Source organism: Bison bison, unplaced genomic scaffold, assembly GCF_000754665.1.
Source record: "Bison bison bison isolate TAMUID 2011002044 unplaced genomic scaffold, Bison_UMD1.0 scf7180017864238, whole genome shotgun sequence".
NCBI classification, from domain to species: Eukaryota; Metazoa; Chordata; class Mammalia; order Artiodactyla; family Bovidae; genus Bison; species Bison bison.
The window spans coordinates 6,527,571-6,550,792 of NW_011494810.1; the positions used below are offsets into that span (position 1 = coordinate 6,527,571).

Genomic DNA, 23,222 nt, shown 5'->3' on the forward strand with positions numbered 1-23,222 from the left:
GAGGCCTGGCGTGCTGCGATTCATGGGGTCGCAAAGAGTTGGACACAACTGAGTGACTGATCTGATCTGATCTGATCTGATGAGTGATATTGACCATCTTTTCATGTGTTTGTTAGCCACCTGTACGTCTTCTTTGGAGAAATGTCTGTTTAGTTCTTTGGTCCACTTTTTAATTTGGTTGTTTGTTTTTCTGGAATTGAGCTGCATGAGCTGCTTGTATATTTTTGAGATTAATTCTTTGTCCGTTGCTTCATTTGCTATTATTTTCTCCCATTCTGAAGGCCGGCTTTTCATCTTGCTTATAGTTTCCTTTGGTGTGCAGAAGCTTTTAATTCTAATTAGGTCCCATTTGTTTATTTCTGCTTTTATTTCCATTATTCTGGGAGGTGGGTCATAGAGGACCCTGCTGTGATTTATGTCAGAGAGTGTTTTGCCTATGTTTTCCTCTAGGAGTTTTATAGTTTCTGGTCTTACATTTAGATCTTTAATCCATTTTGAGTTTATTTTTGTGTATGGTGTTAGAAAGTGTTCTAGTTTCATTCTTCTGCAAGTGGTTGACCAGTTTTCCCAGCACCATTTGTTAAAGATATTGTCTTTTCTCCATTGTATATTCTTGCTTCTTTTGTCAAAGATGAGGTGTCCATGGGTGTGTGGATTTATCTCTGGGCTTTCTATTTTGTTCCAGTGATCTATATTTCTATCTTTGTTGCCACCTCTTCTTAATATCTTCTGCTTCTGTTAGGTCCATACCATCTGTCTTTTATTGCACCCATCTTTGCATGAAATGTTTCCTTGGTATCTCTAGTTTTCTTGAAGAGATCTCTACTCTTTCCCATTTTATTGTTTTCCTCTATTTCTTTGCATTGATCACTGAGGAAGGCTTCCCTCATAGCTCCCAGAATGGCTATCCCTCCAGTATTCTGCTGTGGTGAATTCCACAGACAGAGGAGAATGGGGAACTATAGTCCATGGGGTCATAAAAAGTCAAACAGGACTGAGGGACTTTCACTTCCACTTTCTTCTGGTAGAAGTACTTAAAACTTTAGCCAATCCATTCTTTAACTGAGATGTTTGTTCTCTTATTACTGAATACTAAAAGTTCTTTACATATTATGAATACAGCTCTTTTTTCCAACCTATTCTTTGCAAATATTTTCTCTCAGTCTGTGGTTTTTCTTTTCATTCTCTTAACAGTGGCTTTTGAAAAGCAGAAGCTTTTATTCTGAGGAAAGTACAAGACAATCATCTGTTCTTTTATAGATAGTGCTTTGGCTGAAATCTTGAGCACACCTAAGATAATAAAGAAAATTCCTCCCAGGGCTATGGCCCTTTTCTGACAGTTACCTCCCTGCATTAACACGCCTCAAATAAAAATGAGTAAGCAAAAAAAGGAAAGAACAGAAACTAGCACAGCACCCATGCAAAGCTATTGCCAGAAAATTAAGGGAAAAAATGAATAGGAAAAACAAATGACAAAGAAAGCATAATTTAACATTGTTAATAAATTACATACATCCATACCTAAGAAGTGAGGCAGTTAAAATAAATACAGAAGCTATTTACCTATAGATACAACTAAGTCCTAAAATAACTTGTTAAATGAAAAAAGTAAGGATCAGAGCAGCAGGTATCTACCACATATTGAGGAAAGGGAGGATTTAGTTGTATATAAATAAAATAATCTGGAAAAATACACAAGAACTTGATATATTGGTTACCTCTGAGAATGGTAAAAGGGTATATGGGGTAGAGAAGCAGGAGGAAGACTTTTTACTCTAAACTCTTTCATATCTTTTAAACTTTCAGCCATGTGAATATATTACTTTTGTAAAAAATTAAAGTCCTAAACATGAATTATAATTATATTCTTTTTAACAATTATTTAATTACTGTGATGCAAGAAAGTGATTAAATCATTGCTAAGACTAAAATGTATCCCTTAAAAAATACAATTTTTCCAGAAAGAATTAAGAACTTAACTCAGTTGTCTATTGAAACTCAAGATCCTCTAGCTTCAGAAATATATTCTACATTTTATTACTATCTGGTAATCTGAAGCAACGTTATTAACTATGAAAAAAGTAAATTATTTGGGCAAGCCCTAGTTATCCAATGACATTATACGTATTATCAGTAAATAATAATTAGTAGGTACACACTATAAGCCAGGAGCTATGCTAAATGCTTTGTGTGTGTTATCTCATTTGAATGTCACAACAATATATTATGTAAATGATATTATTATTTCTATTTTCCAAATGAAGACTCTAAGAGCAGAGGTAACCTGTCATGTGAAATGGTAAGTAAGTTGTGGAGCCAAGTATAAAGCCAGGCAGTCTGATGTCAAGAGTCTGGGATGATATATGCCATGGGGCCTGTGCCACATATTCCATTAAACAAGGTACTATAAATTTCTAAGAAGACAGCCTTGTATCTACTCTTCAGTAATTCATATTTTATAAACTCTAAAGTTGTTAGATTTTGAATTAATTATTTTAAATTTCTATGTGTCTTTGAAAACTGGTGGACCTCACTTTTTATGTAGAATGTAATCCTTAGGATATAAATTACAGCAAGTCATAAAATGCAAAATCCCAATTTCACAAGTTTTTAGCCTTAATTACATGAATTACCTTCTTTAATTCATATGCCAAATGAAGGCATAGGAAGAAAGTGTTTTTTAAAATGTATATAGTATATTATTATTATCCGCAATTTGTATGGAAATACAAAAAACCTCAAATAGCCAAAGCAATATTAAGAAAGAAGAATGGAACTGGAGGAATCAACCTGCCTGACTTCAGACTATACTACAAAGCTACAGTCATCAAGACAGTATGGTACTGGCACAAAGACAGAAATATAGATCAAAGGAACAAAATAGAAAGCCCAGAGATAAATCCACACACCCATGGACACCTCATCTTTGACAAAAGAAGCAAGAATATACAATGGAGAAAAAAATCTCTTTAACAAGTGGTGCTGGGAAAACTGGTCAACCACTTGCAGAAGAATGAAACTAGAACACTTTCTAACACCATACACAAAAATAAACTCAAAATGGATTAAAGATCTAAATGTAAGAATAGAAACTATAAAACTCCTAGAGGAAAACATAGGCAAAATACTCTCTGACATAAATCACAGCAGGGTCCTCTATGACCCACCTCCCAGAATAATGGAAATAAAAGCAGAAATAAACAAATGGGACCTAATTAGAATTAAAAGCTTCTGCACACCAAAGGAAACTATAAGCAAGATGAAAAGCTGGCCTTCAGAATGGGAGAAAATAACAGCAAACGAAGCAACGGACAAAGAATTAATCTCAAAAATATACAAGCAGCTCATGCAGCTCAATTTCAGGAAAATAAACAACCAAATTAAAAAGTGGACCAAAGAACTAAACAGACATTTCTCCAAAGAAGACATGCAGATGGCTAACAAACACATGAAAAGATGCTCAACCTCACTCATTATCAGAGAAATGCAAATCAAAACCACTATGAGGTACCAGTTCACGCCAGTCAGAATGGCTGCGATCCAAAAGTCTACAAGCAATAAATGCTGGAGAGGGTGTAGAGAAAAGGGAACCCTCTTACACTGTTGGTGGGAATGTAAACTAGTACAGCCACTATGGAGAACAGTGTGGAGATTCCTTAAAAAACTGGAAATAGAACTGCCATACGACCCAGCAATGCCACTGCTGGGCATACACACTGAGGAAACCAGAATTGAAAGAGACATGTGTACCCCAATGTTCATCGCAGCACTGTTTATAATAGCCAGGACATGGAAGCAACCTAGATGTCCATCAGCAGATGAACGGATAAGAAAGCTGTGGTACATATACACAATGGAATATTACTCAGCCATTAAAAAGAATACAATTTGAATCAGTTCTAATGAGGTGGATGAAACTGGAGCCTGTTATACAGAATGAAGTAAGCCAGAAGGAAAACACCAATACAGTATACTAATGCATATATATGGAATTTAGATAGTAACAATAACCCTGTATGCGAGATAGCAAAAGAGACACAGATGTATAGAACAGTCTTTTGGACTCTGTGGGAGAGGGTGAGGGTGGGATGATTTGGCAGAATGGCATAGAAACATATATATTATCATATGTGAAACGAATGGGCAGTCAGGTTCAATGCAGGATACAGGATGCTTGGGGATGGTGTACTGGGATGATCCAGAGGGATGAGATGGGGAAGGAGGTGGGAGGGGGGTTCAGGATGTTCCCCCATGTGGGGGAACATGTTCACCCATGGTGGATTCATGTCAATGTATGGCAAAACCAGTACAATATTGTAAAGTAAAAAATAAATAAAATAAAGTTGCTAAGAGAGTAGATCTTAAGAATTCTAATCACAAGAAAAAAATTCTGTACCTGTGTAGAGGAATAGATATTAACTAGACTTACTGTGGACAGCTCTTTGCAATATATACAAATATTGAATCATTATGCTATACACCTGAAACTAATATAACAAACATGTCAATTACACCTCAATAAAAAACATTTTAAGGATAACAATGAATTTTAATTAGGCAACAAATTAGATGTAACATCAGAGAAGGCAATGGCACCTCACTCCATTACTCTTGCCTGGAAAATCCCATGGACGGAGGAGGCTGGTAGGCTGCAGTCCGTGGGGTCGCTAAGAGTCGGACATGACTGAAGCGACTTAGCAGCAGCAGCAGCAGCAATAGCTCTATATATACACAAGACAAAGTTTTTACGAAAATGCCTTAGCCAGTGAGTGCTCCCAACAGTGCTCTATCAAGTGAGAAATCAAGCTTTAGTGAAAGTTTTAAAGGCAATAAAGCAAGAATATGCAAACACTCCCTGAAAATAAGTTTATGAAGAAAGCCAGAAGCCTCTACAAACATTTCCATGTTCACCTTAGATTTATTCCTAGCAAATGTCAAGAGTCTCCTGTGTAAAATTCTTCTGAGGGGAGAGATATTCATTCATTGCCAAATGGCCTGGATATATTAGAAATTCAGATTAAAGGGAGGCCAAGTTAATGTCTGCATTGGGCTCCCCAGGTGGCTCAGTGGTAAAGAATCTGCCTGCAAACACAGTAGATGCAGGAGACACAGGATCAATCTCTGGGTCGGGAAGAGCCCCTGAAGGAGGAAATAGCGACCTACTACAGTATTCTTGTCTGTAAAATCCCAAGGCAGAGGAACCTGGCACGCTACAGTCCCCGGGGTCACAAAAGAATCAGACACAACTGACCACAGCAAGTTAGTGTCTGATTTACAATTCTTTCATTCCACTATTAGGCAAGTATGAAGTCCACCTGTGTATTTGGGAAAAGACCAATACTTTGGATGTTAATTCTTATTTCTGTTTTCTTTTTGTCATTTTTTTCTTTCTTGTATTTAAAGCAAAAAATGTATACTACTACAGAAACTAAGCAGATCAACTAAACTAAGAATAATAGCTAAGACTGCTGCTGCTGCTGCTAAGTCGCTTCAGTCATGTGCCATTTATCTTACAGAAGATTTTCTGCTAGTCACAAGGAGCTGATGTCACCATGTAGGGATCTAGTGCTTTTCTAGATATGAAGAGATGCAAGGATTGGGCTCATAAAATCAGTTCCTGAAAATATCTAACTATCTAAAGACCTGTCTCACCAGTTTTCCTGCCATTCCTGTTATCCACCCTGAACTCCCCTCAGGGCGCATTGAAGGTCAACAGCTGCAGTAAAACAGGATTCAGTCCCCACAGGGAGAGACAGCAAATGCCCTTGGCAAGCACCAATTTGTCACTGAGAGGATGCCCTTCAAGGTCATAAACCCTACCATAGTTTGGGAGGCTTTTCATGACCATTTTGTCCCATGATGCTAAGAAAGCTCATTCCTAGTCTGGAGAAGATTTTGCTGATAGGTCACTCAATGTGCTATTACTGGACTAGGCCTTAATAGTCAAAGATCTCTGGACACCTGCCCTCTAGTTATGGTCCAGGAGAATATTCCCTCTTATCACATCTTCCTATATCTGCTGCTGCTGCTGCTAAGTTGCTTCAGTTGTGTCCGACTCTGTGCGATCCCATAGACAGCAGCCCACCAGGCTCCCCCGTCCCTGGGATTCTCCAGGCAAGAACACTGGAGTGGGTTGCCATTTCCTTCTCCAATGCATGAAAGTGAAAAGGGAAAGTGAAGTCGCCCAGTCGTGTCCGACTCTTAGCAACCCCATGGACTGCAGCCTACCAGGCTCCTCCCTCCATGGGATTTTCCAGGCAAGAGTGCTGGAGTGGGGTGCCAGTGCCTTCTCCGAATAGCTAAGACAAACTGATGCAAAAAGCAGGTATGTAGGTGTATGTATACTGAGGTGGTGGTAAAAGAAATGACAAATAAATTACATTTAGAAATAAAACCTAATTAACTTTAACTACATTATTCAGAGATTATTTTAAACTACATCTCTTACTGACAAGAGATGATATATGTTTTCCTTTTTCATTTTTACTTTTCACTTGGTGAACTAGACTGTAAGAAAGAATTATTAAACTATTTATATAGAGCAGTAGCTTTGAATGAACCAAGAAATGTATAAATAAGCATGCTTTTACAAGTAAACAACTGCTGTATAGTAGACTGTAGTTATCTTAAGGGCTTTTGTTCTGCCCATTCATGATTTTAAATCATCCTGCTGATAGCAACACCCCAAGTTCCCTAAGGAATTTATTCCTAATTCCTGTGGTACTTCTGTCAATAATGGTACCACCATCCACAACTCCAATGAAAGAACAACTCAGGATTCTACTCTGGGAAAGATAATTTATCTTTCTATTATAATAAATAAAACCAGGGGAGACCACTTCCCACACACATCTTCCAGTGGCAGGGAGGAAGCTCATTCATAACAAGAGAAAAATCAGAACACAAAGGGAAGCAAACTCTCAAAAGATGCTTCAGCACCAGATTCAGCTAAGTCAGAACCCATTCCCATCTATTCGGAGTTTCCCAGTAACATGACTTATATACTTTCTTTTGTTTAGCTTGAGTTGGATTTCTGTCATCCATGAGAAAGACATGTTACATACAATTTACTTGTATCATATATTAAAGCAAGGCCCCTAGGAAAGTCCACTATATAATAAAATACATTTTCTTTCAGAAAAGCTGAGGAATAAAGTTAATAATTAAGTAAAAATCATCACATATACAGGAAATGTTTTTAAGAAATGGGAGAAATACTAAAAACAAGTGAATTTTTTAATGTTACAGAAAACAGTTCAGACCCTACTATATAATCATTATAATTACCAATATCATTTTATAACTATATATGTGTCTGAGGATATGCGTATAGTAACATTTAAAAATCAATCCACTTTTCAATTCATCTCACCTATTTCTGTTTGTATATATTTATGTCTATATACATACATCACTTCATGGCAAACAGATAGGGAAACAGTGGAAACAGTGGCTGACTTTAGTTTTCTGGGCTCCAAAATCACTGCAGATGGTGATTACAGCCATGAAATTAAAAGACACATACTCGTTGGAAGGAAAGTTATGACCAACCTAGACAGCATATTAAAAAGCAGAGACATCACTTTGTCAACAAAGGTCTGTCTAAGTCAAGGCTATGGTTTTTCCAGTGGTCATGTATGGATGTAAGAGTTGGACTAGAAAGAAAGCTGAGCGCAGAAGAATTGATGCTTTTGAATGGTGGTGTTGGAGAAGACTCTTGAGAGTCCCTTGGACTGCAAGGACATCCAACCAGTCTATCCTAAAGGAGATCAGTCCTGGGTGTTCACTGGAAGGACTGATGTTGAAGGTGAAACTCCAATACTTTGGCCACCTGATGCAAAGAGCTGACTCATTTGAAAAGACCCTGATGCTGGGAAAGATTGAGGGCAGGAGGAGAAAAGGACGACAGAGGATGAGATGGCTGGATGGCATCACCGACACAATGGACATGGGTTTGGGTGGACTCCGGGAGTTGGTGATGGACAGGGAGGCCTGGCATGCTGCTGTTCATGGGGTCGCAAAGAGTCGGACACAACTGAGTGACTGAACTGAACATATACAAAGTATATACTTATATACTGTATATATACCATATATAATTTATGTACAAAATATATTTATATGTTTTAAAGAGTAAATATACAATTTCATTGGATCTTTTTGCAACAACGTCTAGAAATGTATCTTTTCTAAGTCATACTCATATATTGGGGCTGAATACTATGATACTCTAAAAAGCAATGCATACTATTGTTTTTACAATGATTCATATTTCCAAAATACATTAAGATGAAACTTCTCAAGATATATAAAATGAGTTTTTATAAATTATGTCATGTTTTAAATTATTATTTTTATTTCCAGCAAAAATATTTAGGAAAAAATCATCTTTCTGGTCTAGAGCTAGCAAAATTTCAATTCCAAAAAGTAAAACTGGAATATCTATTCCTTACTCTCAAAAGGTTTAGAAAAACATAATTACATAGGGACAGAGTGATATATGGCATAAAGTTAACAGCTGAGGGTACTTGAGGGAACTTTGTACTATTTGTGAAATTTTTCTTTAAGTTTGAAGTTATTTCAGCATCAAAGTTCACAACTTTGTATCTTGTCTATCATATGATTATTAGAGTAAGTGATGATGGCATTAAAATTACATTCTATTTTGTGAACTTTGGTTTTATATTGATGACCCATTTTTGAGATTTCTGCCTTTACCTTATTAATTTCTAAGAACTCCAAGTTTATGAAGCCTTTTGCTGATTCATACTCAAGAGCCATTTGCCTTTTCACTTTAGTTTATGGTGATATTTTCCCCCATGTTAAACCTATCTGATGTTTCTTTTAGCCATTTTCTCCTATGTTCTGGTTGTGAGATACCCATTTAAAGGTTTAATATATAATCTACCTACATTTGCTTCTAGTTTGGAAAAACAAGAAGAGAAAAAGATGATAGAAAAGTATGGCGTAGTAGACCTAGGAAAATTAATTTACCTATTTCCTTATCTGCTACTAAATTTAAAAGAGAAAAACAGTTTTGGTTTATTTTCATTTTTAAAATAGCTTTTAATTTTTTTAATGTGACTATCTACTTCATTTCTGTGGTAGTCATGTAGTTACCACAAAATGAAAGCTTAGAGTTGCAGACATGATATAACCACGCAAAAAAGAAAAAAAAAAAAATCAAATATTTGCACAAATGTTTCACAAATGTAACACTTTCATCAAACTTTTTTCTTTATACTAAGAAATATCTAAATGTAATACAAACACACACTTCCCTGGTGGCTGAACAGTAAAGAATCTGCCTGCAATGCCAGAGACTTAGGTTTGATCCCTGAGTTGGGAAGATCCCCTGAAAAAGGGAATGTAAACATAAAATTTTACCTGAAATGTGCCACATTCTAACAGTATTTATGCCTTCCATATAAACACATGGAAGTTCCTTATGAACACAGGAACTACTTCAGAAGTTAAATAAACCTACAGAAGCCATCATATATATATATATATATATATATAAATATTACAGATGAAAGTTTTCCATTTCAGAAGTGGTACAGTACTTTAAGACCATAAGCTGTGGCTCTAAACTAGATGGATTCAAATCACAGTTCTGTTATGAAGTAGTTATATGATCTAGAGTGAAGTTAACTAGTACAATTAACAATATTTACATCATGGAATCTGGGGAAAGATTAAACAGATTAATATATGTAAAGTACTTGGAAATAGTACTGGCCCATTCAAAGCACTCAACATGTTAACTGAGTTTCATCTAAAAACCATGCCCACATTTTAGTTAAAAGGAATGAAAACTATAAAGAATTTGAGAACAAAAATCTCAGAATCAGGGCTTCACAGCTATTTTTCACTAAGTGCATGGCTTGTATAAACCTAAAAAGAGCATAGAAAAGTATGTAAAAACTATTGAAAATATAGGAATAATTTCATTAAAAATATACAAACATGTTTTTCATATACCTGTTTCAATATAAAATAGCCTAAATATGCCAAAAATAAAAGCTTAAAGAAAAACTGCAAATAACAAACTTTATAAAGATGTAAACACTTTCATTGGTAAATAAAGAACATAAATTTTTTTTACTCATAAAACATGCATAAAAATTTTCCATGCACTTTCCCTCATAAATATCATAAAATTATTCAAAATATTGTTGGCAATGTTATCATAATCCAACAAAATAAGAAATAAAATACTGACAAAAAATGTTAGAACACTTGAGAATTAAGAACTCTTTGTAGTTCATGAACAGAATGAAATCAAAACAGATAACAAATTATTTCAATGCTATAGATACAAAAAGCACATCAATCCAAAGCTACAGAAAACAATGACAATTACACTAAGAAGAAATATTACAGTCTTCCTTTATTATTAAAGAAGAAACTGACTAATCTTGGTAAAGAAACATAGCACTAGTAAGCACAAATTTTACAAACTCAAAAAGAAAAAATCTGAAAACATGAAATAAACGGATCAAGGAAAAAGCTCAAATTAATGAAGAAAGAATAACTTTTAATAGTCATTAAAATAATCTAAAGGTTAACACTTCTGAAAGCTCAATAAATAGGGAAACCCTTTTTGAGTCTGTTCATGGGAAAAAGTGTGAGTGTGTGAGAGAGACAGAGATTAAAAAAAAGTAAACATTGAGAAGAAATTCAAGTAAGTACTTAAGAATATATAGGTACAGACGACCAATTTGTTAACCCAAGAGAAAGGAACAGTTCCCTTAAAAAGATAAGCTATTAAAAACCAAATCAAATAGAAGTAGAAAGCTTAAATAATTTTGATAAAAGACTTTGAAAGAAGTATTTTCAAGTTATTTTAAAGTGACCAGGATCAGGTGGTTTTACCATTGAGTTCCATGTAAATTTTAAGGAGCAAAACTATTATTTAAACTACTCTAAGCCATAGAAAAATACTAAAATTTCTATTTGGTGAAGTGAACATTATATTAGTTCTCAAATATTGTAATAAAAGTACAAAAAATATGTAAATTATAATTTAATGCCATTAACTAAAATATAAACTTTGGCAATATATCAAAAGAATACTGTAAGTGTTCATTCTAGTAACACAAGAACAGTTCAACAGTTAGGAAATTTATCATCAATTACATCAACAAACTAAACTTTGATTTCATTATATGATTATAATGATTTTATGATTATAATCATGAATGACCAAAAAAGCCCGTCATAAAAACTCAGTCATTTCCAATAGAAAAAAGCAATTTAGTATCCCCAAAATATTTAAACATAATATTTCTTAACAAAAACATTAATACACATAAAATAAATAATCCTTAGACTATCCTGATTAATGTTTCAGAGACTTTTAATATATCTAAATAACTAAATAATGGTGAGATTTGATGGCAGGAATTAAGAAATAAGGACAAATCTGAAATTTTCTACATATATGTAAAACATACACAAGAGCATATTCATATCTATGTATAGACATGCTTATATATAAATACCATCAAATTCATATATAACAACATACGTGTGTTCTCTCAGAAAATACATACTACACGTAGAACTATACATTTGTATTTTCCCTAGGTCAGAATACTAGTGTACCTGTTTAGGCAGTCGGAACAAGGAATTCTTGTAGAAAATGTCCTTGGCCTGGCTCCACGTGCCATCGATGATGATTATTGTGGAAGGATAAACAGGAGAATCTAATATAAATTCTTCCAAATTAGCAGCTTCAGCCCCTGGATATAATATTAATGTATCAGACTTCCGACAAATAGTTGAAAGTTCAGGATCTCTAAAAGTTTAAAATAAAAAGTCTTTATTATTTATTAGTCTGTGAGGAGGACAGAAGCTTTATTATTCTTATTGAACTTCTCTCAAAAATGCATGTTAAAGCATTTTAGCACAAGAGATATAATCATGAATAAGACAGCCTGTCTGCAAGCAATGAAACAAACTTCAGGGGGAAAGAGACAAGTTAAAGAATCAATTAAAGATAATATATGGCATCATCTCTGAACTAATAAATGGCATCTACAAAAATATACAGTTAATATCAGTTTTAACAATGTCCCTTGAGATTAGGATCAGGGTGAAGATACAGGCTTTTGCCACTCATAATACACGATGTACATACTGAAAGTCCCAGTTAATGCAATAAGGCAAGAAAAAGAAATAAAAGCCATAAGCAACAGAAAGGAGGACATATAAATGACAGAAAATGCTATTGTTCTAGGGGATCTACAAAACAATTTCTATGACTAACAAATAAACTTAGAAAATCATAGTATACAGGGCTAATATACAAAGCCCAACTCTTTTCTTATATACTAGTGGCTAAAAACTGATAATAGTACATTTAAATTCTATTTACAAATGATACCAAAAGTAATATGCCTCTTATCCCCCCATGGTAATATCACAAACTCCATAACAGAAAACTAAATCAATCATTTAATTACTAGACTAATATTAAAACAATATTCTTAATCAGCTTTAGTTTAAAATACAAGAGTGAATAATAACTTACTGGATAAGCACTATATTAGGCACCATCAAAAAAACTGAACTTAATAACATAGGCTCAAAATGAGCTCGACTATTTAGAAGAGTATCAAGTTTCTCATGCCCAAGCACATTTGTGGAAGGGTTAGAGAGCCAACTGTTAGGGATGACCCAGATGGTTTCCACTTCTACCACCAAGATATTCACCATTTTTGCAGTAAAAAAACAAGGTCCAAGTTGGCAGATTATATATCCACATCTATCCAAGAATTATAAAGAAACTATCATTATAAAGAGCCTCTGTGTGTGAAAGAAGTGTCACAGTGTAAATTATTTGGTTGCTCCCGGGGGAAGAGCTCTGGATCATGCTTCCATTCCCAAAAAAACGGCAAAATTCAAACAGCAGCACCAAGCCCAGACCAAAGCTCACTTCTGCAGGGCAAGGCAATGCAAACTGCAAATATATATATATATAAAGAATGCCTAAACAATAATTTCAGAAAAAGGAAAAAAGTTATTTTATGAACTTCTAATACGATGTTATTTTCATAACACAAAGCTAAATTAATAAAGGAAGAAAAACGTTTGGTAAATTCCTTAGGCTTGGTGCTGGCACTAATCTTAGCATTTTCATAGGTGAACTGAAAAAGAAATCTCCATATTTTCAAGAGAAATTAAATTTTTCATCTAAAAATATATATAGTATCAGTTCAGTTCAGTTCAGTCGCTCAGTCGTGTCCGACTCTTGGCAACCCCATGAATTGCAGCACGCCAGGCCTCCCTGTCCATCATCAGTTCTTCGGCACTTAGCTTTCTTCACAGTCCAACTCTCACATTCACACATGACCACTGGAAAAACCATAGTCTTGACTAGACGGACCTGTGTTGGCAAAGTAATACCTCTCCATTTTAATATGCTGTCTAGGTTGGTCATAACTTTACTTCCAAGGAGTAAGCATCTTTTAATTTCATGGCTGCAATCACAATCTGCAGCGATTTTGGAGCCAAAAAAATAAAGTCTGACATTGTTTCTGCTGTTTCCCCATCTATTTGCCATGAAGTGATGGGACCAGATGCCATGATCTTAGTTTTCTGAATGCTGGGCTTTAAGCCAACTTTTTCATTCTCCTCTTTCACTTTCATCAAGAGGCTTTTTAGTTCCTCTTCACTTTCTGCCATAAGGGTGGTGTCATCTGCATTTCTGAGGTTATGGATTAGAGATACCAAAGGAACATTTCATGCAAAGATGGGCTCGATAAAGGACAGAAATGGTATGGACCTAACAGAAGCAGAAGATATTAAGCAGAGGTGGCAAGAATACACAGAAGAACTGTACAAAAATATCTTCACAACCCAAATAACCACGATGGTGTGATCACTCACCTAGAGTCAGACATCCTGGAATATGAAGTCAAGTGGGCCTTAGAAAGCATCACTACCAACAAAGCTAGTGGAGGTGATGGAATTCCAGTTGAGCTATTTCAAACCCTGAAAGATGATGCTGTGAAGGTGCTACACTCAATATGCCAGCAAATTTGGAAAACTCAGCAATGGCCACAGGACTGGAAAAGGTCAGTTTTCATTCCAATCCCAAAGAAAGGCAATGCCAAAGAATGCTCAAACTACCACACAATTGCACTCATTGCACATGCCAGTAAAGTAATGCTCAAAATTCTCCAAGCCAGGCTTCAGCAATACGTGAACTGTGAACTTCCAGATGTTCAAGCTGGTTTTAGAAAAGGCAGAGGAACCAGAGATCAAATTGCCAACAACCACTGAATCATCAAAAAGGCAAGAGAGTTCCAGAAAAACATCTATTTCTGCTTTATTGACTATGCCAAAGCCTTTGACTGTGTGGATCACAATAAACTGTGGAAAATTCTGAAAGAGATGGGAATACCAGACCACTTGACCTGCCTCTTGAGAAACCTATATGCAGGTCAGGAAGCAACAGTTAGAACTGGACATGGAACAACAGACTGGCTCCAAATAGGAAAAGGAGTACGTCAAGGCTGTATATTGTCACCCTGCTTATGTAACTTCTATGCAGAGTACATCATGAGAAACAGTGGGCTGGAAGAAGCACAAGCTAGAATCAAGATTGCTGGGAGAAACATCAATAACCTCAGATATTTAGCATAGATAGGATCAAAGTAATTGTGAAAACTGTGAATAGGCAGAAAAGCAACAAATATGCTTCAAAGGTAAGAAACAACTTGTAGAAAAATTTAAATAATATATATCTATATTAATGGGTTCTATAATCAGAACAAAATAAGATCCAAGAGTATTGTAGAATTGTCTGTGAAGATAGCAACTAACAAACTCCTACACATACTGGACCTCATCAAAAAAATATTTTCAACACAAGAGAAGGCATTCTATCATTTTTTTAAAAATATGATGTGCTTATAACTAGAATACTAAATACAGTTCTTGTCACTGTACCTTAGGAAGGTCTTAATGGACTAGAAATGGAATATATGTTTTTATATAAATGGATATCATATATAATTCAAAGAAAAAGAAAGAAAAACAGGAACGGAATCTAATACAAGTACTAACATCTTGAAACAAATCATCTTAACAAAAATGAAAAAACAGTAAATATACATGCCCTGAGGGAGAAGGCAGAAATTATATTTTTTAGCCACCTCCAATGTACTATGTTCTAGGTCTGATAGATAACCTGAAGAAAATCATTTTTAAAGTAAAAAAAGAATTTGATTAAATTGCCCTAAAAATTAATTTACCTTTCCTCACTGAAGCGACGACCAATCTTGATTTTACATTTATCTTTGGGGAGACATGCTGCCAGAAGAGGAACTGTCCGCAACACTTTGTTTTCCTATAATTAAAAAATTAATTAAAATGCAGATTTTACTTAGATAAACACAGTTTTAAGACTTTCTTTCTTACACTGCACAGCATGCCAGATCTTAGTTCCCTACCCAGAAATTGTTGAACACAGGCCCTCAGCAGTGAAAGTGCCAAGTCCTAACCACTGGACTGCCAGGAAATTCCCCACTTTAAAAGTTTTCTGATGAACATTTGATTCACAACATTATATACAACTTTCACAAGTTGTTACCACAATTTAATAAAACAGAGCTACAGTTTTTCCAACTTATCAGTACTAAACATAAGTGTATATTTTTATTCTATTTGGGTATGTTTACATGTTTACTGATCAAAAAAGATAACATTAATCTAAATAATAGTTAAGATTATAAAAAATGTAAACATGTTTAAATTGAATTAAACTTTTTGATTCAATTAAAGAAAAAACAAACTTTTTTTTTCACTACTACATTTTGTAGTATGTCAACTTGAAGCTAATTATCTAGATGTTGATGCCTCAAAAGCAAACATGTGTTCAAAAAACAAAAGAATTGGGCATACTGTTTGGGAACAATAAAGAAACACAGAAGCCAACCTTAAAAGCACCCAATGGAACAACTTGAGCAATAAAATAATAAACATAGTATTTGGATTATAACCCAAAGTATAAAATAGAGTCCAGACTGATATAAATAAATATTAAATAAATAGGAGAGAAGAGACAAATCTTCCTCATAGAAGAATTCCGAGGAATAAACATAAACTCTCCCCACTCCAGGAGGTGATGTTTCCTCTCTCCTTCCTACTTGAGTGTGGGCTGCATTTATGACCTTCCATCCAAAGAATAAAATATGTAAAGAGAAATAAAATATAATTTTAATGTGGAAAAAGTTGGTGACAATTTCCATAAATTGCATTAACTATTATCATGTTAATGTTCACCATAAATCAGTGGTTTTTTTCTCTCAATGTCCTAACTTCCAACACAAAAAAACCACCTTTCTGGTTGTCACAAGAACTCCATTTTTAAGCCTAGTAGAGTTAGGTGATTAGCTATTCTGTCTTAGCCTCATGCTTATCTTGGTTATTCTGGCCTATAGTGCTCAGTCACTGCCTGGCTCTTTCCACTGGCCCAACTGGGAATGTCATGCTTAATCAAATAAGTGACAGAGCCCTAGAGAATCCCATGGACCAGCAGGCTACAGTCCATGGGATCGCAAAGGAGTAAGACACGACTAAAGCAACTGAGCAGGCATGCACACAGACTCCAATGTTATCTTTACCAATTTATTTAATCCTGTGTGTATATACATACTCACAGTGAATAATTTGACTACTTTTGTGTCTGTAAAAAAGTGACAATGTCCTCAAGGATTATCAAATATTACTCACCTTCCTTTAGGAATATCATTTAGCAAATTAATACATAAAACAATAAAATTATACATTAATTTATTAAAGTAATTAAAAATAAATTTATAATTACATTATTTATTTTTGCACAGAAACAAAAAGTATTGTAGTAATGGTATTCAACAAACACACACACAGTTACTCTCTCAGAACATTCTGTGTTTACTTCTTTAACCTCTGAATCTAGGAAGTATTAATTAAAATAATATATAAAAGGTAAATTTAAACATGCTGAGAGTAGTTAGACTGATCTACCTAATAAAAAATTCAAAAAGAAACAGGAGAGTCAGAATTTGCTGGGACTTTAATTAAAAAAAACATGCAGCAGTCTGGCGCTTGAAGAAGCCTGGAAACAGCACTTTGGAGCAGCTCCTCTGGTGAAGGGGATGAGCAGGAGGCAGGTGAGAGGGCAGTTTCAGGACAGTTTCCAGTGTCTCACACTGCTTTCTTCCCTCCTTCCCATCACTTTTGAGACTCTGATACATAATTAAACCATTAAACCACCTCCCAAACTTTTGTCAAAGTAACACATGTATAAAAGTCAAACAGTGCCAAAAGATTTAAAATGTTCCCAGATACAATCCCCAATACTACTTCCCAGAGGCAACTGCTTTAACTTTTCCAGCTATTTCTCCCAGTACTTATGTCTATATTTCTATACATGCCTTGCTATTTCTTATCAATTTTAGATATTACATATAAACTATCAATTATTACCATCATATTAGGTAACCTTAATGTATGTAATTCTAAGTGCATGTTATGTATTATTCATTTACTATTCACCATAAGACTCTTACCTCATACCTTCCCTCTATCCTCATAATTCCCTCATACCCTCAGTTGGTAAAGAATCCACCTGCAAAGCAAGAGACCCTGATTCGATTTCTGGGTCAGGAAGATCCACTGGAGAAGGGATAGGCTACTCTCTCCAGTATTCTTGGGCTTCCCTGGTGGCTCAGCTGGTAAAGAATCTGCCTGCAATGCAGGAGACCTGGGTCTGATCCCTGGGTTAGGAAGATCCCCTGGAGAAGGGAAAGGCTTCCCACTCCAGTATTCTTGCCTGCAGAATCCCTATGGACAGTGGAGCCTGGTGGGCTGCAGTCCATGTGGTCACAAAGAGTCAGATATGACTGAGTGACTAAACATGGGACCATTCCCCATAAACCAGTAACACAGTATATTTTTATTACATCCATTTCATTAATGACAAAACTGAGGCACAGAGAGGTTATCTTTCCCAGGGTTACAGAGTTTACAGAGCTGTGAAGAATTTAAACTCCTGAGCCTTACTCATTCTATAACTATAGCCTCTCATAATAAATGAAGATTTAGCTTTCTTACATCACTCCTTACCCTTACATCTTCTAGTACTTTTAGTGAAATCAATAAACAGTATTTAGATCATTAATGGCTATATGTATACATATATATATATATATATAGTTCACAAAAAGCCAAGCTATTTAACATAACATTTCTTTTCTGTGAAGTTTTTTTGTTATTTTTGAGGTAACTCTTTTCTTTCTGCTGCTGCTAAGTCACTTCAGTTGTGTCCGACTCTGTGCAACCACATAGATGGCAGCCCACAAGGCTCCCCCATCCCTGGGATTCTCCAGGCAAGAACACTGGAGTGGGTTGCCATTTCCTTCTCCAAAGCATGAAAGTGAAAAGTGAAAGTGAAGTCGCTCAGTCGTGTCCAACTCTTAGCGACCCCATGGACTGCAGCCTACCAGGCTCCTCCGTCCATGGGATTTTCCAGACAAGAGTACTGGAGTGGGGTGCCATTGCCTTCTCTGCTTTGCTTTCTAGTCTTAAGTAATTTTCTATATGCAGGTCCATACTCTTTGAAATGCTCCACCATAATAAACACCATTTCATCCATTCCATCAAGTCTTCTTTCCTCAAAGCCCCTTCCTAGAGCCTACACAACTGGTTTTCAATAAGTTTTTAGGGGAAGTCATCAAACTGACTTGTTTGTGACTGAAAACTGTATGCTGAGATTAAGCACAAGGCAGCCCAGTATAACTGAGTTAGATTAAGATTGCAAAATTCCTTGGATGATAAAGAAAAGCAATACAGATGGACTTGTACATTAGTGAAATACATTTGCAGCACATACAATTCTGGATGGATCATCTAAACTGTGGGTTAACCATGAAAGAAGGAAGGAAGTAAAGAATAGAAAGAAGGAAGAAGAAAAGGAAGGTGGGGGGGAGGCAAGAATGAAGAAAATAAGGAATAAGATATGAAAACATTAAAATTGCCACAAATCAATGAAAAACCTCCAGTTTAAAATCCATCTTATGTCTGGAACCAAATAACAATGAAAATGCCCCCTACTATGTGTATTATAAAATGAAAACAACACTTGTCATCAAAAGTCAAGCTTTAGTCAAAACTGTTATGGCCAATAAGCTATCATTTTATGTAAATTTGAGCCACACCAGGTTGTAAGTTTAAATGCAGTAATATAATGCTAGTGATAAAAGTGTCACAATCCTGACAAAAGCATGCTGTTAACACTGGGGGAAATAAAAAAAAGGGTTGCTCAGCAAATGAAACATTTAACAATTCACAATAAAAGTAATTATTTTATCATTTGGAAAAGGGAAGTGACAGATTAATATCCTTTAATGTCTTTGTTAAAGTCTTCAAGTGCTGTATATTAATACTTCAGAAATACAAGAAGAACATTATTCCTCCTTCAAAGCCTGGAAGAGTTTTGACTTCAGTTTACACAAAACTCATTTCTGTACCTGTATCACACATCAAAGAGTTTGGTACTAATGTCAATTTCTGATTATCTATACTCTCCTTCCCTCCTCTCTCCATTACTACATTTGAGTTACTAACACACATACACACTACCACATACATAATCCTCCCCAATATATGAAACCATTAACTAAAAATCTTTTATATACAACATATATATGTATTTTATATATTTTTATTTTCATGTATACATGTAAAATATACACATTTGTTCTATTCACTTAAAGAAGTAAAAAACTTACACATTCATTTTATAACACTAAAGTGCTGAGAGTAACTTCTACCTTAACAAGAAAAGACATCAAAGAACAAAAGCTAAGATCAAAATTTAAAAAGCAATAATTTCTTGACTCAACTCACAAAATCTCATTTTTTTCCTCCATATAAAATCATTGGAATTCTAAATTTCTCTCTACCATTCAGTAACACAGTTTTTATGAAATAACACTATTTTATGAAATACATTTTATCTGTCTATAAAGCATATCAATTTATTTTTTAAAATGCTGAAAAGCTGAAAGGGATGAGTATGTTCACCTGCATGCATCCTCTTGTGTACTAATATCTTATCTAACATTGTGTATTTCACAACACCTTACTCACCTCTGCTGGATGCTGAATTATATACAAGTAGGTAGAGATGTGTAGAGGATGCGCTGGTAGAAATGGACACAAACATACTTTCTGAGGCCGGCTAAAAGACAAAATAAAAAAGAAAAACTGTAGTATGTTTAAAATAAAATTATATAACAATAACATAAAATTTGAACATAATCACACTTAATAATATAGATTTGCTAAAGCTGAATTCTTTTAAAGTGATATTAAGAAAGAATTTAATCAAACATATTTTCAATATGAGAATTTGAAAAATAAGACTCAGGTAAATTTTTTACCATTCATAGTAGATCAAAATATCTCAAAAAATATTGCCTTAATTATCTTCAGTGGAAGAAGAGTCGTAAGTCACAACCATGGTCTTTTTATTCATGAAGCAATACTTCTACTAACTTGCATTCAAAATCAAGAACAGATCTCATGTCAAACAGAAACCTGGCAACTAATCTGAATCATCTGAAGTTGGAAGGAACAAAGTGATAACCAAATACTGGAATATAATCACCACCTAGAAGACAGTGGTAATCGAACTTAGCCATCAGTCAACATGGAGAACTTACCAATTGTGAGAAGAAACCCAAACAGGGGCCACCAAAGAATATTTGGCTAGAATTACATCCTCAGAGCATGTATCTTACCCATTTATTTTCCCTTCTGTTATGGTTTACTCTGTTGCTTTCATTTTCCTTACTTCTTAGTGCCTTACTTACTTCAGTAGCACTTATTACAAAATTCGGATGGAATTAAAAGGGTACATGTCCCATCTCAGTTCTCCAGTCTAGTTCATTCTCTTCCCTAATGGCAACCAGTGATTAGTTTCTTGTGTGTCCTTCCAAAGGTACTGAAGGAATATACATGGGTAGTTTATCATTACATCCTGTATTAAATATGTGTTTATAACATGAAATTAATCAAGCAGCCAGATACAATATGATGGAAACAAATGTTCACGATAGATCACTATTACAGGCAGATGTCACGTGGCATTGTAACAGTATACAAGTGAATGCTATATTTTAAAGAGAATTCCCAACAGCATACTTACTATTAGAAAACTGATTGCTACCCACTGTCTCCTCAATTTACTTATGTTGAGTTATAGCCTGAGGTAAAAAATACGTATATTAATAAAACACAGAGTGTGAGTAAATTGGTTCGATTGTATCTACCACCTCACTTTGCAAGAAACTGTTAAACCTTTGCTCCTGCTGAAGAAATTATCTAAATAATATTTTAGGCAGAGGCATAAACATATTGTACAATGTGACCCCACTTCCCCTTTTCACTACTGAACCAAGAGTGAATGATTAATGCAAGGAAATCAATACACTTGTTTTCCAATGACATCGGAAATGATTCAGTGTGACTACTCAGTCCTACCAAGGATTCCCTCTTAGGAATGTGAGCAAATTTTTAGGAACAGAGAGTCTCTCAGTGGTCACAAGAAGAGTAAACATAAGCAAACACAGGAGGAGTGACTTATGGGACTATATAGTGACAAACAAGGGATTCCCTGGTGGCTCAGATGGTAAAGAGTCTGCCTGCAATGCGGGAGACCAGAGTTCGATCCCTGGGTCAGAAAGATACCTTGGAGAAGAAAATGGAAACCCACTCCGGTATTCTTGCCTGGAAAATCCCATGGATGGAGGAGCCTGGCGGGCTATAGTCCATAGGGTTACAAAGAGCAACTTCATTTTCAGTCACTTTCAGTGACAAACAAATCAAGGGCTACAATTAGAAAGGATTTCCCATTCAATGGAAGGAGACAGCGGATGAGATATATTCAAGTTTTAAAAGTTTAAGTTTCTGGAGTCTATCCCATCAGGATGTTTGCATAAGCCTCTTAGCCTCATCCACAGGGGTCAGACAGAAGAAGCAAGAACTACAATCCCAGAGCCTCCAGAACAAAAGACACAATCACATAAAGCTAACCAAAATAAAAATTCATAGGATCATGACCCAGATAAAGGAACAAGATAAATTCCCAGAAAATCAACTAAATTATATAGAGACAGGAAATCTTCAAGAAAAAGAATTCAGAATAATGACAGTGAAGATGATCCAAGATGTTGGGAAAAAAATGGAGAAGATGCAAGTAATGTTTACCAAAGACCAAGAACTAAAGAACAAACAAACAGAGAGGAACAATACACTAGAAGGAATCAGTAACAGAATACCTGAGGCAGAAGAACGCATAAGTGATCTGGAAGAAGAATGGTGGAAATCACTGCCGCAAAACATGGAAAAAAGAAGGAAAAGAAGTGAAGACAGCATAAGAGACCTCTGGGACAACATTAAACACACCAATATTCACATTATAGGGGTCCCAGAAGGAGAAGAGAGAGAGAAAGGACCCAAGAAAATATATGAAGAGATAAAAGTTTAAGTTTCTGATTTTTTTTTTTTTGCATGAAACTGCATATGACTGCAATGCATGACCAAATGTCAATAACATTATTTTGTAAAATGTAATTTAAGATCAGATAAAAGGACTTATGCAGTGGTATGGTGGATAGGACTCTGCCTGCCAATGCAGGGGACATGGGTTCAATCTCTAATCTGTGAATATTTCATATGCTGTTCAGTTCAGTTCAGTCGCTCAGTCGTGTCCCACTCTTTGCAACCCCATGAATCGCAGCAGGCCTCCCTGTCCATCACCAACTCCTGGAGTTAACCCAGACTCAGTCCATCGAGTCAGTGATGCTATCCAGCCATCTCATCCTCTGTCGTCCCCTTCTCCTCCTGCCCCCAATCCCTCGCAGCATCAGAGTCTTTGCTAATGAGTCAACTCTTCGCATGAGGTGACCAAAGTACTGGAGTTTCAGCTTTAGCATCATTCCTTCCAAAGAAATCCCAGGGCTGATCTCCTTCAGAATGGACTGGTTGGATCTCCTTGCAGTCCAAGGGACTCTCAAGAGTCTTCTCCAACACCACAGTTCAAAAGCATCAATTCTTCAGCGCTCAGCCTTCTTCACAGTCCAACTCTCACATCCATACATGACCACAGGAAAAACCATAGCCTTGACTAGACGAACCTTTGTTGGCAAAGTGATGTCTCT

The 23,222-nt window shown here is 35.5% G+C and overlaps 1 protein-coding gene across 1 annotated transcript in view; it reads right to left on the minus strand.

Annotated features, from left to right (window-relative positions):
• Positions 1–23,222, minus strand: part of DTWD2 (DTW domain containing 2) — a gene marked incomplete at its 5' end in the record, with an annotated part of 73,504 nt that overhangs the window by 19,391 nt on the left and 30,891 nt on the right. The window contains 3 exons of the mRNA XM_010846649.1: positions 11,611–11,803; positions 15,267–15,361; positions 20,149–20,239. Of these exons, the coding sequence (XP_010844951.1) occupies positions 11,611–11,803; positions 15,267–15,361; positions 20,149–20,239 (379 nt within the window). The remainder of the gene's footprint in view (positions 1–11,610; positions 11,804–15,266; positions 15,362–20,148; positions 20,240–23,222) is intronic.